This window comes from Gouania willdenowi, chromosome 3 (assembly GCF_900634775.1).
Source record: "Gouania willdenowi chromosome 3, fGouWil2.1, whole genome shotgun sequence".
NCBI classification, from domain to species: Eukaryota; Metazoa; Chordata; class Actinopteri; order Blenniiformes; family Gobiesocidae; genus Gouania; species Gouania willdenowi.
The window spans coordinates 25,008,209-25,025,408 of record NC_041046.1 but is presented as its reverse complement, the minus strand read 5'-3'; the positions used below and the strand labels follow the sequence as shown (position 1 = coordinate 25,025,408).

The 17,200-nt window shown below is 40.0% G+C and overlaps 3 protein-coding genes across 3 annotated transcripts; 1 reads left to right on the top strand and 2 right to left on the bottom strand.

Annotated features, from left to right (window-relative positions):
- Positions 1-1,610: 1,610 nt before the first annotated feature.
- LOC114456964 (protein phosphatase 1 regulatory subunit 3E) lies at positions 1,611-6,281 on the bottom strand. Its single transcript, XM_028439085.1, has one exon. It carries the CDS (start codon positions 5,757-5,759, stop codon positions 4,836-4,838), a length of 924 nt encoding a protein of 307 aa, XP_028294886.1. The 5' UTR covers positions 5,760-6,281; the 3' UTR covers positions 1,611-4,835.
- On the top strand, positions 5,799-9,017 carry LOC114456957 (uncharacterized). The gene is made up of 3 exons (XM_028439079.1): positions 5,799-6,514; positions 6,613-6,816; positions 8,100-9,017. Exons 2-3 carry the CDS (start codon positions 6,646-6,648, stop codon positions 8,889-8,891), a joined length of 963 nt encoding a protein of 320 aa, XP_028294880.1. The 5' UTR covers positions 5,799-6,514; positions 6,613-6,645; the 3' UTR covers positions 8,892-9,017.
- Positions 9,018-9,668: 651 nt separating this feature from the next.
- Positions 9,669-16,373, bottom strand: atmin (ATM interactor). The gene is made up of 4 exons (XM_028439065.1): positions 16,033-16,373; positions 14,343-14,468; positions 12,968-13,167; positions 9,669-12,879 (listed from the first exon to the last, which is right to left on the bottom strand). The coding sequence occupies exons 1-4, from the start codon at positions 16,285-16,287 to the stop codon at positions 11,136-11,138; spliced, it is 2,325 nt and encodes a 774-aa protein (XP_028294866.1). The 5' UTR covers positions 16,288-16,373; the 3' UTR covers positions 9,669-11,135.
- Between the last annotated feature and the right edge of the window lie 827 nt (positions 16,374-17,200).

Sequence of the window (17,200 nt, the reverse complement as noted above, 5' to 3'; positions counted from 1 at the left end):
GCAGTAAACAATACTGCCTTATTACACAGGCTTGTAATGAGCCTCTGCTTAACAGGTCAAATGTTATCTGCCAGGACTTAACAGGATGCATATCTATACAATCATGGAATATTCCACTCAAGGTTTCGTCCATAATGTCTCTGATCCACAAATAACCTTCTCTCAGCATGTTTTTATTGTTTGGCCATGTGGATATTATCTGAGTGGCTTCCTGAGTGCATTAGGCTAATACCTTGACTCGCTACAAAGTTTGACATCATTTTTATTTTTTTTTAATTTAATATAAACTTGGCAGAATCATCAGTTTGTGAGGTTATGTATTTGAAGAATTAGAGAGGAACACTAACAGCATTAGGAATCTTCACTAATTGTTTTATCAAATTTTATACTCACAAATGAACAATCAGCACCTGATCTCAAAATGTCAATGAACACATTGTTCTTACGCTTTGTCATCTACCCACCCTGTCCCATTTGTAATCATCCATTAAGGTTTGGTCCTTCTCTGTGAATGATTGTTGGTCTGTATGGGAGTCTGTTCTAGTATCAGTAAAGCTAAACATCCACCTGCCTGTAGGCAGTTGTGCTCTAAAGAACGATGACATCCCCAGATCTACATCAACAGAGCAGTGCTAGCTTCCATGCTAACATCACACTCACATTTTTACAGCCAGTAGCTTAATACGCTAGTTAGGCTTATGCAGTGAAAGGAACACAAAATGATATGAACTTACATCTTACACGTTTGTGCTTGAATCATGAAGTGTTGGCACACAACCAGCAAAGATCAAATCCACCCACTGTGTACCGAGAGGCTCAGATGAAGGGAGGAAAAATGCACTTTTGCGTGGCTCATCCTGCCTTCACCATGTCTGTTCACCTGCAAAGTAAATAATTAGGGTGGAGCTCACCTCCATGCAGGGGCAGAGGGAGGGTCAGTAGGAGGAGTTATTCCTTCTATTACATCATAAACAGAGCAAACTCGAACTCTCCTGTCTGAGCACACATTTCCCAAAATGTGGACCAAACAAGGGATGGAGGAATCATACATTTTCACTTTTGAAGACTCAGAATGAGGCTATAGAGATAAATATAAAACCATTATAAAGGATAATTTGTATATCTTTAAAGAGCTTTTCATGTGACCAAGCTAGTAACTTTAAAACAGCTCACATGGTAATGCAAGATATGAGAGACATTTTGGATTACATAATTATAGTAGGAATTTGAAGGGCTATTATGATGACTGTTTGTCTCATATTAAGCTAACTACCTTCACAACCCTCCACATTGCCCCTCCCCTTCATAGCAGGGAGGGGTGGTGTCACACTGCAATCGATTCAAGGACACGTCCTATGCCACGTCTCCAATTGCAATGGCTCTAGGTCTCTGCAGTCTGCAGCTTCTTGAATGGGCAGTCACAGCAGCAGCAGCTTCTTCAATGAAATAATCAGCTGATAAATTACTCATACAGCTGGAAATTGTGCTTGAGGCTTCAGAAAAACTTGCACAGAGGCTTCAGTATCCATCACAAATGCTTTTATTCACCAGTGTTTCAACAAACTATGGATTACATTAAAAAAGAAAACGTAAAGAAAGGATTTCGCTGTACGATCTAGCATGGTTAAATTTCACTTAGTGAACAGCTCACAGTGCAGATGGAACGAAACAGAATTGCATAGGAATAAGAGACAAAAACATCAGTGAAGTCAAGTTTTTTAGATTGACATAAATTAGGTTTCTATAATAACAAGGGCAAAAATCCCACTTTCTGTGTTTGGGAAGCGATAAAAATAAATAGCTTTAGGCCATATTGTAGTTAGATCCAACCATAAAAAGTGACTTTCCATTTAGAAATGAAAACATTTCCTTAATATATCCTTAAACATTGTATAGGTTCTGATGCATTGGGAGGGGGACCAGCCTCCATTTTCCCAAAGACGAACCCCCACACCCCCGAGATTTATGCCTTTGCTTTTTAAGAAAATGGAACCCTATGATCAAGAATGGAAGAGCATTTTGTTTCGAAACAATTCACGGGAGACGCCTTTATTCTCCTGCCAGACTTTCAGTGCGTTACTCGTCCTCTAAACATCAGCTACAATCATAAAGTCATTCATGCAAAAAGCTATCAAACGCCAAAGTGCATCATGTGTCGCCCATCACACTTTGAATCCCATATCAATGTACAAATCAACATGATCTGCAATCAAGTTACTTCCCAACAATTGCATTTGCAATTTTCCACTTCTTTGACAAGTTCTGAAGTAAACTCACAGTTTCATAAGGCAGTGCACAACATCTCAGTGTGCACGTAGGCTTTTCTTTAACGTCACTCCTCTCTCCATATGTTTAATGTTAAAAAATTACATTGTAAAACAATGCTAGTTTGAATATATCTCTAAATATCTCCAAATTGAATGATTAAGTGTGCTTTAAAGGTATCCAACAACTGTAGTCTATCTGTAACTTTAAGCTTTGCTTTCAAAATATTATATATCAAACAGCACAGCACGGTACAGGAAGACATTCAATATGAACTTTAACACATTTACTTACATATCTATATATCAATGATTTTTGACTCACACTGTTAGGAATACACTGAAGTTAAAATGTAATCTGACAAAAAAGCATTTTGAAAAGCACAGAAATGCATCAATATCAATTAATATGTCCATAAGTCATGATTTTTTTTTTTAAAACTCAAAATGCTAACATTTTCTCACTTCGGAGAGCAGAAGATGAATCTTGTTTAGAGAAAAAAATAAAATAAACTTCACACTATTGGAGCAAATCTGGTGTCAGTGGAACGTTACAACTAAAGGTCACGATCAGCTTTGACAGTGAGTAATTGGCATTGATGCATCTCTTTTAATCCAAACATGTGTCCCCAGGCTGCATTATTCCCACTGGGATTTCTATGAATGGATGTTTAAACAAAGTGGTGCGAACCAAAGCAGACAACATGCAAGTGCCCACTAATTTAACAGCATAATTTACATTAATATCAGCCATGATCCCATTTTTAACATCGACATAACAAAATAATGCTGAGAAAATTTAGTTTTGTACACAATCCAAAAGAACTGTAGGATAACAAATATATTTTCTATTGTCCTATGTTCACTCTATATCTGATACCAGCAAATCTAATCCAATCAGCAGGTGGAACATTGTAGATGTGACACAAATTATGTCAAAGAAGGAGTGAAAAGGTACTGATGGATTCACAGTGGAACAGCTCCAAAAACTAAGTGGTTACAAGAATAGACTCCATTCTCATTCTGATGTAATGGCGTCCTAAATGGAAAGTGTTCCTCTGAGGCCATGAGGATGTAAACAGAGGCCAAAGTGATTTTCCGATTGCAAGAAGCAGATTCCAATGGCTCCTCTTAGCTCCACATGGGTTTCAACAGTCCTGAACATTGCTGCTGTTAAATCAATAAAGAAATTAATAAGTTTAAAAAGTACCGGGCTGTCCTCATATTTTAAACGCAAAACTGAATTGAGGATAATTTTGTAAAACAAACACAAATGATTGAAACATTGTATTCCTGGTTACATTGTTTTCTAAAGAAAGCAAATTCTTTTTGAGGCAAGTTTTAACACCAAAGTGCATGGTATGAAATCAGGAGTGCTTTTTGCTATTGTCATTGGCTCAAAGGTTGTATTCTTGAATACACGCCTGTGCACACACACACACGCACACACACACACTAAAACAATAGCTACCTTCTCTGCACGTAAACAACACAAAAATACTCCAGAGAAATATACTATATGTTAATATAATCTTTTTTCATGTGGATGTATTAAAAATGTTAGAAAAAAAAATATCCGTCCACAGGTTATCTGAGGTACATTTAATTTCTCAAAGATATACTTAATGTTTTTTGGGAAGAGTTCATTTTTGATAAAAACGATTCAAATCAAAGGCCGTCATAAAATATGTAGCATTAGCTTCAGACTGTTACATATTACATTTGTTTATTGGAGTAACGTCATAATTTCATATGTGCAATTATTTGCAATATGAAAACAACATATGTCACCTGATGGGTGCACTAAAGTTTCACTGTTATTGAGTAGCTTTAAATGTACATCTAAAGAAGCAGTTCAACTAATGTCCCTGCATGGTTTGTGTAAGGTCAGTAATGGTTAAGACCAACACATGCATTTACTTAAAAAAAAAAAAAAAAACCTGTTCCACATTCAGTGTATAATGTCCTGCAGTTTAGAATAAGGCATTTTAAATGTCACTGCAGACGGATATCATACTGAGAATATTTTAAAGCTGCTTCTTTCTATCCAAAAAAAAAAGACATGGGTGCATTATAGTAAAGGAGAGGATGCTACATAATCGATTTGTAACTTTCACATCAGCCGATGTGTGGCGCTGTTTTCCTTCCAACGAATCAATATTTTTTGCAAACGTGCAAAATTGGCTCTTTTAACGACACCGTGCCATCATATGAATGTAGCAGTAAAGGCCTGAGGTTGGTACTGCTCGACACGTTATTCCGTGGCACGTGTTTGGTTTTGGTTCTCACATTACACAACATGATCATACCCACCTAAAGGGCACCAGGCCTCACACAGCCCTGCCATCCAACAGCACCCCTCACTGGGAAACCAGCAGCAGGATCCAAAACATGTTCAATGACGTCACGTAAGGGGAAGTGTGTGAAATGTATAGTAGGAAATCATATTTCTATCACAGCCTATGTGTCGCTGGCAGAAAATCTATCTCATATCAGACTACTGACTCAGGTAGCCGATGGAAACCCGGGATGAGTTATGCGTATTTTACGCACGCCTGTAGCGCAGCTGCCTCAGATGAAGTGAATCCATCCGTTCTCCCATTCCCGCGGCGGGGACATCTTGAGCCGGTGTCGCCTCACTTTGTAGTTGTGACCGTTGTTGTTGTCCCAGAACTCCTCACCACCCACACAGTATTTGATGGCAAACTGCAAAGTGCCGCCGCTGTCTAAAAATGTAGGCATCACAATCTTGAAGCGGAACTTGTCAGTGGCGCCGTTGGTTGAATCCGGCACGTAAGAGGCCAGACTGTCCATGAAAGTGATCCAGTTGTTGAGGGAGTAGCGCAGAGAGACGCTCTTTTCAAACGCCAGGTTCAGGACGCGCACAAAGCCCGAAAGGCTGGACTCGTCCGCCTCCACGCTCTCCAGCATGACCCGGACCTCCCTCACCTTCTGCTCAAAGTCGGGCAGCGTACCAGGGTTTGTGAAGTGCAACTCCATGAACACGGACTGCGCAGGTTCCCGTGGGAACTTTGTGTCCAAATGGTTATGGGTGAGGGGGGTCTTGTGCAGTTTGGCCAAAATGCGCTCAGGGACCTCTGGTTCATCTGCATCATTGAAGTGCTTCACGCTGATCAGCTCCAGTCCCAGAGAGTCTGCGAAGCGGACCTTTTTCTCACTGGTGGGGCTCCTGCTCCGGGAAACCTCCAACTTTGCTCTTTCTGTAGATGTGGGCAGAGACTTGCACCTTCGACGCAGGTTTGGACTCTGTGGAGGCTTGAGGAACACCTCCCTGCCCCGTGGCCTCTCGTCCACCACCGGGCTCTCGATGGGCTCACACGTACTGCTCACCATGTCGAAGTCGTCTCCATCTTCAAGCCTCGGGTTCGCTGCTGCCAAGCTCCCAAAGAGCCCCGCGATGCAGCTGTAGTTCCTGGGCAGGCAGTTCTTTGGAGGCAGCATGACCACGACAGGATGTGAAGAGTCCGCTTCCATAAAACGCAACAATCCCCGCACTGCAGAGCTGGAGTGGTCGTGATGAGGGAGATACCGGAGGAGAGACGGAGCCGTCAGGTGTCAGAGAGCCGGGCTGGGATAGGTGCTGCTGCTGCATGCGTCACACGCACACTCCGCAGAGCTGACCCAATGGACGGCAGCACACAGGAGGATAACACCGTCTGTACATCATGCTCCCAGTCAATGTTACACACATTATGGAGTCAAAGCGCTAAAAGGCGTCATTCCTTGTGTGATGCGATTGAACTTGTCATGCTACGCGCAATCACGCCTGGATTCCCCGCGGATTGTCTGACGTCACACATGTCTACGTGCAGAAGCGCACATTGCAACCACACACCAGGTTTCCTCTCCCACCAATGATAGCGCAGCGTTGCCTTTTTTCCACTTACACACTGATGTAAAGCACACAAACAGCTAAACGTCAAATGATTTATGTGCAGCATGTTTCAGAGGTAAACTTCCAGTGAGAGTTCTTTGGATTATCCGGATATACGCGATAATTCAAACAGATTACACAATCCATTTATCATCTGATGCGGCTGTTAATGACCACCCACTTTCCACTACGTCATGACGCTCGTCTACGTAGCGTTTACGGCCTGGTCGCCATGGCGACGACGCTGCATCTTGTCTCTGTTGGCATTCAGCGCGTCTTCCTAAAACTGTGTCAACTAGAAAAAAAAAACAGAAAGCAGGACTGATCGAAATCTAAGCCATTAGGTGGACATTTGGTGAGTGTTTTATATTTTCTGCATATTGGTCATTTTCCGTTTCAAATGAAAATGTTGTCTACTTAGTTTTGAGCCGACATGTCTTGTCTTTTTTCCAGATCACACCAGGAAGTGTAGCTACAGCTGATATCATGGAGATCTTAAAGGAAGATGATCCTGAACTGGAGGATCCAGTTGAGCAGCTTCCACCCCACACTGCAGAAAGGACGTGTGTTGATGCTCTTTTAAGTCTTAGTGAGGAAAGCTCCATGAACAATCTAGGGCCGTTTGAGTATAAGTCTTACTCAGGCTGGGAAGAAGCTGTAAGTGGACAAACCTGACTTTGTTAAGGCTGAGAACTTAACGCCAGGTATTGGCTTATAGTTGGAAAATGAATAAGGAATTAAGTTAGTTTTTTATACATACAAAATGTATAAACAAAGATTAAATTGAGTGAAAATGAGTTACCATTTTGTACATGAACGCATACAGTCCTTTACATAATCTTTAATGAATAATAACCAGTGGTTATTGTGTAAATTATTTCAATAATTCTCCACATTTTGTCTACTTGCCTACTGGATTTCTGTAATGACATAGGCAAGACATTGGATCTAAATGTAAAAAGTGATTTGAATTATTTGCCTGTATAAGGGAACAGCAAACAATAACCTGTTCCAAAAACAAGGATTTAAGCTATGCACCATTTTGTATTTTTGGTCAATAACCGATAACTCAATATTTTACTGCTCATTTGGCCGATTACTGATGTTGATACTGATATTTTTTATTCCCTCACACCTAATTGCAGAGATGACGTAGTTTCTGGCTCGCTAGCAAATACAGACATAAGTCTAGCTGAAAATGATGTAACATCAATAATCATTCTTTGTGCCAATAAAGAAACATAGTTTAACTTACGTTCTATAAAACATGTCCTATTTATTCATGACAAGTGTTTTTAAACCAAGCAAGTATAGATACATGCATCCTATGCTACTAAGAACAGTGACACCCTTCTTACTTACCAACTTAAATGCTGTATTTGAGGGCAAAAAACAACAGATTTACAATATCCAAGCATTCTGTGTCATAGCAAGCTACTGTATATATATATATATATATATATATATATATATAAAAGGAAAAAATCAAACCATTTGTAAATTTGGTGAATAATTCTACTTTGAGATAGTTGGGTGCCTCTTAGCTCCACTGATTTACAAGCATCTGCTTTCAGCACACAAGATGGCGGCGCTTAGTCATGCCATAGTTTAGGAATATGACGACTACTGGTTGATCAAGGAAGGAAGCCGAGATATGGAACCGATAAATAGGTCCGATATGTCAGTGGAATGCCCGACATCCGACACTTAATTTTAAAGCTGCTATTTGCCGATACCAATAACAGCTGATAATATCGTAGTCTGGACTGGTTGTTTTGCCCATAGATATCTTCTTGTTATGCTTGCAGCCTGCTTATAATTGTAGCATATGAGTACATATATCTTTATATAAGTATATTAGCCTTAATTTTAACATCAATTTCACACCAACACAACCTGCATTTTTCTAAGTCAGTGTTTTCTGTTTGTTTTGTTGCCAGGTCTGTGGATGGACCAAAGCATCCCCACTAAGCTGCATACTGGGAACTGAGACAAACCACAGGAATTCAAAGCAGAGGGAAAATGATAAGCTGGCCTCTTCGTCCACACACCTAACACTCTCTAAAGCAGAGAATTCAGTGGACCAGCATAAGACCAAGAACCCCACCTCAGCAGGCAAGCGTTCAGCCTCACAGAGTCACACATCTCCGTACAACCATCATTCTGATACAGCAGAAGGGACTGTTTCCAATACCATGAAGTTGAGCATGGGAAACCTGTTGATAAAGGACAAAATGGAGGAAGAAAGACCAAGAGAAAATCCAGCATTCCCACTAAAATGCAATGTGTCAGAGAATGACCACATCAAGCTTCTAAAGTACAGCCATAGACTCTATGATAATACAATTCCCCTCAAAAACGTTACTTTCTTGCCCCCTATTTGGTCACCAATCCTGAATTCAAAGATGAGTCCCTGCAAGGGCAAGAAAGCCTCCCAAGCACGAACATTAGTGGAAAACTGTGTTATTTCAGACAAGTCGAGTAGCAGGACGATAAGCGTGAACACGATAACTAAGTCTGATTCCACTCCTTATCTATGGAAGCACGTCTCCGAAAATCAAACTTTTCAGCCAAATTCCCAGGTCTTCCCTACAGATAAGAAGTATGGAATACAAATCTTTCCTGAACTTCAGACATCTCACAAACCTAGCTGCCCCATGGGAAACCGCACAACCCATGCAATCATTAAAAAAGCCCATGGACCTATTCTGATGAAAAACCAGGCTGTATGACGACAATCTGTGAAATAAACTACCGTCATGGCTTTCGTGATATGCAATCGTTTTGGATTCTCAGTGTGATATCTATGATTAACAACACACTTGTTTTTACATATACTCCACCTCAACAATCTTTTAGTGTTAAATACAGGTCAAAGTGTTGATCACAGTAAAATGTAGTTTCTATTGGGAAGAAACCTTCACCAATCATTCAATCAACAGTTACAGGAACTGACCAATATACTGTACTGGTTTAGCCCAATGTCAGATTAGATGGACCTTTATTATGAACTCTTCTCACAAGAACTATTTCCCTTTGTTTCCTAGCAACAGAGAATTACTCAAAATTAGTGATGCACTGTGAAATTATGTAATATTGGGCCAACCTCTGCCAAATGCATAGCTACAGACAATATTTTTCACCATAAAAGAGCCCCTTATTGGAAAAAGCTTGTAAACCTAAGTAAAATGTTTACTGATCATTATTACCTTCCTGTCAATCTTAGTTAAAATGCATCAAATATACTTACACATACAAATATGAGCAGTTTTCCTGTAAAAAAAAAAGAAAAAGTTTGAGATTTTTTAATTTAATTTAGCACAATCATAGTTAAAGAAAAGTGTAGAAAAACTTTGCTTATTGAGGAAAAGAAAAAAAAAAACCTAACATTTCAGCCCAATTCTGTCCATTTTCTCCTCAGACATAAAAGGCTAGAAAAGTAATCCTGTTAAAAACCAGACCGTCTGCAGGGACTGGACGTGAAAGTTATAGAGAACAAATTACAGGAGTTTATAACTTTTCTGTTTATTAACATTTGTTGTAATCAAGGCAACCAGAATATTTAGACAGAGGCAACAGCAACTGAAGTTTGACAACAAATATTTTACGCAGGAAAATGTCTGCATGCACTCCCTGTATGGAGGAAATAGAGCACGAAAACCAATAGTTAAGACTGACCAAACCTGCAGTTTCGTTTTAAACAATCTATTCCTGCTTTCGAAAACACCTTGGAAATGTCAGTCTTTTACTTTTGAACGTTACAGCAAGGCCCAACTTCAAATCTTGAGATGCAGAAATTTAATTAAAAGGCTCAACACTTTTACTGCTTGAGAAATCGTCCCTACACAAAAATGAGGCACGTCACACCTGCGCATATTACCCAAGTGTAATAAGATGGGATCAAATAGGAATCTGAAAAATTCTGCATAGCAATACTTCTATGACATTATTATTACCAACAGACATTGTATTAAACCATGCAATCTTGACCAAAAAACATAAAATGTAACCAAATATAGAATGTTATAGTCATGCAAAGCAAAGGCTAAAAGGAGTGATAAGTGTTTGTTCATTTCCTAAACTGTAACTTTTAAAATGCAATCATGCCATTACTGAACACAAGTTGTTTCCACTACGAAGGCACCAACACAGCAAAAGAAAACAACCATGTCATTATGTTTCAGATCAGTCTGAGGTGCCGCTGTCATTTCAATCAAATCAGCCACAAAGGTCAGAGTACTCACACTGTATACTCTAACAGGAAATAAGCAAACAAACAACAATAGCAAATCTATCCTCTGCAATGACTTGTTGCTTAGGCTAAGACACAAAAGGAAAAGTGCAAACTGAACATCACACTTTACAATCACATTACAAAGAAACGTGCACAACAGATAAACACACATTGCATTTTACATGTGCCACAGCTGTTGGACATTGTTATGTCCTACAAGGCCTACAGCCAAAGAAAACGTTCAGTAGAGTTGTAGAAACAAAACAGGCAGCCATGAAAGGCACATTACATCACTGCATACTGTACAGCTGAGGTGAGATCGTTATAGTGAGATGAGAGCTTAGCAAATAGTATTGACATACAATTGATGTCCTATTTGTGTGCACACTTAATTACATTTTCAAGTTTTTAACTATTAATAAGACTACTGAACGGGAAGCAGTCACAATGATTACAAACTACAGGTTAAATACCCCTTCAAAACAGACAAGATTTTATGTGCAAATAAATATGTAAACTGTCACAGGAGCAGATCTATCCTGCCTCCTGATGTAATAAAGTGCAACAATATACACCTCTCCTGGCTCGGAACGTGGTGCTAACAGCGGAATGCTCAAAAAACATTTTCACAAAGCTTTAACAGCTAAGGTGATGTTCTGCCTGAGAACAACATCAATGACTTTTACTATACGAGGCAGATCCTTGAAACATGGAGCAAAGGCAGAGGAAGCTTCACTAGACTTCAGCGGTTGGGTTTCTCTGGGCCTTGAAGGAGAGCACAAAGCTCCTCACATGTCTGCGTTTCCACAGAGCTGAAATGAGACTCCACGTTCCAGGCTGAGTCTGCAGACAAGAAGTCATCCATGACAGTTTGGGTCTCATTGCTGGTCAGAAAGAGGTGGTTGAGGCCTTCAGGTGGCCCGGCCTGGCTGGTCACAGTCTGTGTCTCTGTTGTGCTCTGCAGCCTTGCATGATCGCTCTGACCCAGAGTGCTATGATTGGAGGGACCAGTTACAAACAAGGGCAGGTCAGTCTGTGTTTCAGTATCCGAGGACTCAGTGCTCATAGAAAAACTTGAATGTCGTAGAATGCTGCTCAAAGGCAAGTGACTTCCAGCGTTCAGCAGAAAATTGAGGTCAGTCTGAGTTTGGGTGTCAAACAGCTCCAGGTCATTGGCCTGAGTTCGATTTGGTCCCACTGTGTGTTCGAGACCCTCCAACAGAAGAAAGTCAGTCTGAGTCTCAATGTCAAGAGACTCCAGTGGTGTGTCACCACCCAGTGCTCCCAGTTCACTCTCCTCCGTCTGTGTCTGAATGTGCACAGCACTGAGGAACTCTTCAAAGTCAAAGTCGATGCCACTGTGCTGCTCCTGCACTGAGCTGAGACCTGGTCCACACACACCAGAGTCCTCTGTGAGAACCTGATGACTGGACATGCTGTCAGAGAGAATGTTCTCAAGGTCGTGTAACAACGTCATTGTTTGGGTCTGGTTGTCTGCCATGTTTGAGTTGAGCTCATGTGTCTGTACCCCAAAACACAAGCCACCAGAAGTGAGAGGTTCCTCTATGTCCACAGGTGTCTGGGTGGAAACACTGAGGGAATCACTGGCAAAAAGGACAGAGCCCATGAGGCCCTGGTCCTGGTCCTGGTCCTTCTCCTCAGCACTTGGCATCACACAGCATGTCTGTGTGCGTCTGGTTCTGTGTGGGAGGACAGCTGAGGAGGAAAGCTGGCTAAGGCACTGGCTCTCAGTCTGAGCTCCAATAGATGACGTTGCTTTTTCTTGAGAAAAGAAGGTCTGAGTTTCGACACTGACTGGCAGGAGGATCTGGGCACTGACACTGATATCTGTTTGTGAACAAGACGACACGGAAGGCTCACCCACAGGGCACAAGCATGTTCCCTCCCCAACCTCAACCCTCATTACTGTTGACATTTTTGACAAGAAGGAATTATCCGTCTGAATGTTGGTAGAGGTGCTCCTTCCTCGCTGTGCGGCAGAGCTGCTGTTTGACTCGTCTGCACATGTTGGATTAAGGCTGACTTGGACCCCTGTACTAATCGGTCCTAGGCTGGAGCGGGAAGTTGGCATGCTATCCTTGAAAGTTAAACTTTTAGAATCCAGTTGGGGCACCACCGCCCCTGTGGATTGTGGGAGGAGTTGGACGGTGCTGAGTGAACCCTGGCTGTCTACAGCAAGGACAACAGACCTCAGAGTCCCACTGTCCACTGAAGGAAGTAGCACAGGCAGGTGGGTGAGCTGCATCACTGGAACGCTGACCAGAGCCATCTTGGGCTTGGGTAGAAGCAACTTGGGAGGACTCCTATAGAAGCTCAAGCTTTGAGGATTATGAATTGTTACATCAGAAGACATTTCAGACAACTCTTTAGTTGGAGTAATAATCTGAAATGTGGAATCGCTGGTCTTCATCTTTTCAGGCACGCTAGACAGTTTCTCCATTTTTCTTTTCTTAACTGGAGGAATTCTAAAGAGACACCAATCAGAAATACATAAACATGCATTGTAATTACAGGCAAATGTAATTTATCAGACTAAAACCTTCATGTGCATACCTGTGTTCACTAGGAATTTCATGACCAGTCCTGTAGACGTGAGAGAGGAGAGCAGCTCTGCTAGCATAGGGACAGCCACATGTACACTGGTACGTCTTCCCACAGTCCTCTATGTGCCTCTTCAGGTCCCACTCTGTGCTGTAGCCATTACTGCATTTGGAACATTTATGCTTTTTCTCTGCGTGCATCTTCATGAAGTGCTGTGGTTAAAATGACAAAAAAAAAATTTTGTCAACCCAAAGGGTTTATTATAAGATAACAATATCCATTGTATCAAAGCTGCTGAACAAGCAATTTTTGTTTTTGATAAAATCATAGTGTTGGTATAGATTAATAAACTAAAGATCATTTGCTTGAAAATTTTTTTAAAGGAACGAAAATGCTGCTCGAAAAATTTGTTTTCATCTTCACAGTAAACACTGTTTGTTGACATCTTTGGAAAAGTTTTGTGAATTGCATTGTGGGATGTGGAGTCCCGTAGACCAGTGGTTCCTAACCAGGACTACACTTACCCCTAGGGGTACATGAACATTTATCAATCAACTTCCAAATAATAGGAAGACAAATCAACCACAAACTCCCAATAAAATTGCTCAATACACAACACTGTCTCTTCTTGTAAGTTATTGAAACAGGATTAACTTATACTATAAAGGCCATTTCATTACACTTCTGTCATTAGGAGACAATAATTAGTTAGATTTTTCAAAGAAAACAATATTTAAGCAATCACCTGAAAGTTGCTTTATTTTCTTTCTAAATTAATTTATTATTTTGAGTTTAAGCTTTAGCTAACCATGTTCAAGACATAGGAATGAGTTCATGAGAGCTCGCTGATACACATTTTTATTGTTATTTATTTGCACTCAAATGTTGATACATGATGTCAAGATAAAGGATTGTGCAAGAGAGGAATGAAGCCTAATGGATTATAAAATATCCCTTCAAAAACACAATTTACAATTAAAAATAAAAAATAAAAAATTAAAAACAAGAGAGAAAGACAACAAAAAAAGGCTGCATTGTAGTGGAAACAAGAGTGAGTTAATTCCACAGTGTTCATTATATGTCATTACTTAGACAAAATATACTGAATTAGGCTAGCCCTAAATGTTTTGTATGTAGAATGATTTATTAAGGATTTGTAATCAAAGACCATATTCAATTGTGGAGTGGTTTATGATGATATGAAGAAGTGGTACACATGATTTGAGAAAAATACAAAGGGGGGTACAAGGGACAAAAAACGTAGGGAGACACTGCTATAGACGGATGCATGCATGTGTTCATTTATTCTTACACAACATATGTTGTATATACAGTCCAGGTTTCAAGATGAGCATTCCATTTGAAGGGAAACTGGTGATATACTCACTTGCTTAACCAGGGAGAATTGGGAGAACGGTCGGTTTGGCCCTCGGGGACACCCTTCAATAGGACAGCAGTAAAGCTTCTGAGAGCCTTTTATGTCCTTTCTGACCGTAGGATTGACCATACCATCCTATGGGTTACAAACATCAAAGAATCACAGCGCAGAAATAATATCTTTATGTTCAAGAAAACAGTGTACAGTAGGACCTTAGTTGGAATGACATAGCATTCAATGTCAAATATGAAATCCTGATATGATGATGTACATTACAGGGAAAAATAGAACCTGTGTCTTAATCTTTAGCCAATTTGTGTTTGACTCAGATCAAGATCTCAGACACCAGAAACTGTCAAAAGATACGCACTTTCCAATAGAGCACAAGAAAAGGAGTTGTATTCAGCTCCAGCTCAAAATGTGTGACTCAATTGCAGAGTCCGAATGTGCGCAGCTCTCGATTCATGTTCTCACACTATAGGGACTGACACTCTGACACGATCTGACTGCTCTCACTGTAGATTCATACATGACACGTCGTGGTCTTTTTCCCGGAAATGCAACATACAAATTAGATGAAGAACTCTGTAGTGTCGCCATTAAAACAGAAGAAGAAGAAAAACCTAGAAATTGAAGAAACACTCACAATTCAACTCGCAAAATGAGCTGAACTTTATTTGGGATTATTCAGAGGCACTTTAAATGGTGACAGGTGTGTGCTGACTCCATTTCAACATGAGTTTGAATGTGTTTGGTTAAATCCGAACACAGCCCCGTCACCAGATATAAGAGGGTGTGCACAATTTTGCAACCTCATTCTCTCTGTTTTTTATTTTTACTTCACCTCCCTGAAAGGTTTCAGTTACGTTTTTCAATTGCATTGTACAGGTTATAGTCACATTAAAGGTGCAAAAAGTTTTGAAATGATCTATCTTGGTGTCATTTTCTTTACATCACAAAAACTTGGCATTTGAACAGGGGTGTGTAGACTTTTTATATCCACTGTACATTTCCGGACCTTTTCTACATACGCGTAATGTGCCTGTGTTTTCACTGTGTCAGGATGCTGAGTGGTCTAATGCGCCACACTCAAGAATTCTTCATTCCGCTAACTTGGGTTTGAATTCCACATTTGACATATATATTTTTTTTTATTTTAACATATTTAACACGGAAAATTCCACCTTTAAAAATACATATATGACAAAAATAAATACTTAAGGGTATTTCCTGGGTTAGGGCTAAAATAAAGGGTTAGCGGGGTAGCTATTAAAAAAAAAAAAATAAAATAAAAAAAAAAAAGAGCTAAAATATAACAGACGGAACTTTAAATCACGTGACCTAAACTGGCCAATGAGGGGCGCCGAGTATGCATAGAGTGGCCGTGGCTATGGATACGTCCACAGCCAACTATGATCGATACCCATCATAGTATCAGTTAAGCTGTAAAATCTTCAATACTCAGGCGTGTCCGGATGACTATGAAATAACCCTCTAATTGATAACACGTGGCTATGTTGGTACAAAGTTAACAGTTACTGGCCTACACCTGCTTTAAACCCTAAAATCCAACGAGAACACGGGTTGACACTAATAACAGGAACAATAATGCTAATTAAAAACCACACGTGGCTCTGGACGTGTGTGTATTGCAGATGTTGGTTAGCATTGAACTAGCCCGGGTTCTGTTCGCTGTTACCTTTATCCTGTGAGACTTCACCAGATGCATATTAAGTGCAGGTGTGTTGGGGAGGATCTTTCCACATCCATCCACGGTGCACAGGATGTTCGTCCTTACTTCTTTGGTCAGCTCCGTGATATCGGGTTTTATTATTTCCCGAGACTGCGTCAGTATATCTTTGTGTTGTTTGGGCCCATTTGCGGCAGACTTGCTCATGTTGCTGGTTGGAGAGGCGTCCATGACTGTGTTGACAGTCGACTTTGGCAGCAGCATTGAAAACAGACAAACATTCCGCCTCTGTGCTCTGGCTTAAAGGCTCTTTCAACCTCCTCCTCCTACTGCGGACGAAGCGCACATACAATGACGTCACATCCTGTGAAAACTCAAAACTTCCGGTTTTTAAATTAGCTTCACGATCTTTTGTTTACATAATTGTTAGTGTTTAAATACTGGACAGCAATGCTGCTTCACAATAAAATGATTTTGACTTTTGGCCATGCTGACTTTGAATGTTATATCATAACGTGAATGTCATTCCTCTGCATATATAATCATAAATTATAACTATAAACCACGAAACAGAGGTGGGTGCATATACAATACAATACTTTTAAGGTAAGTGTCCTCGCACATCTCCAACACTGGTTTTTCATTCCTTTTATTTACAATCGATGTGTATCTTGTTATAAAATAAAGAGCACATGTAGAATTGGAGTCTTTCAAAAAATTTCTGCCAGACCTACATATTAATAAAAAAATGTTTTTGTACCAACACCCATTAAGATAGTCATATCTTGCCAGATTAGATCAGTCACCAGGAAAAAAAGAGAAAGTAATACATATTCTCGACACTTTATTATTGCAACACATTATCAAATACCAAATAACTTTAAAAAGTTGAATAAGTCTATTTAAGGTCCTAAAACTTCAAAAAGTACGGACTAAAAAATAAAATAAAAATCAAAACAGATCATATTAGGCCAAAAACTTTGTGAATGCCACATACACGTTTTAACCATTAGCACAGTTCTGCCCCACTTTGCAAAAAAAGAAAAAAGAAAAAGACATGCACACATTTTATAATCATCATCCTGTAACAGTTAATAGGTGCAAATTACAACACAATAAATATGTACAAAACACAACATTAAAGAGATCAGAAAACCAGAGGATTAAGAATCTCAGA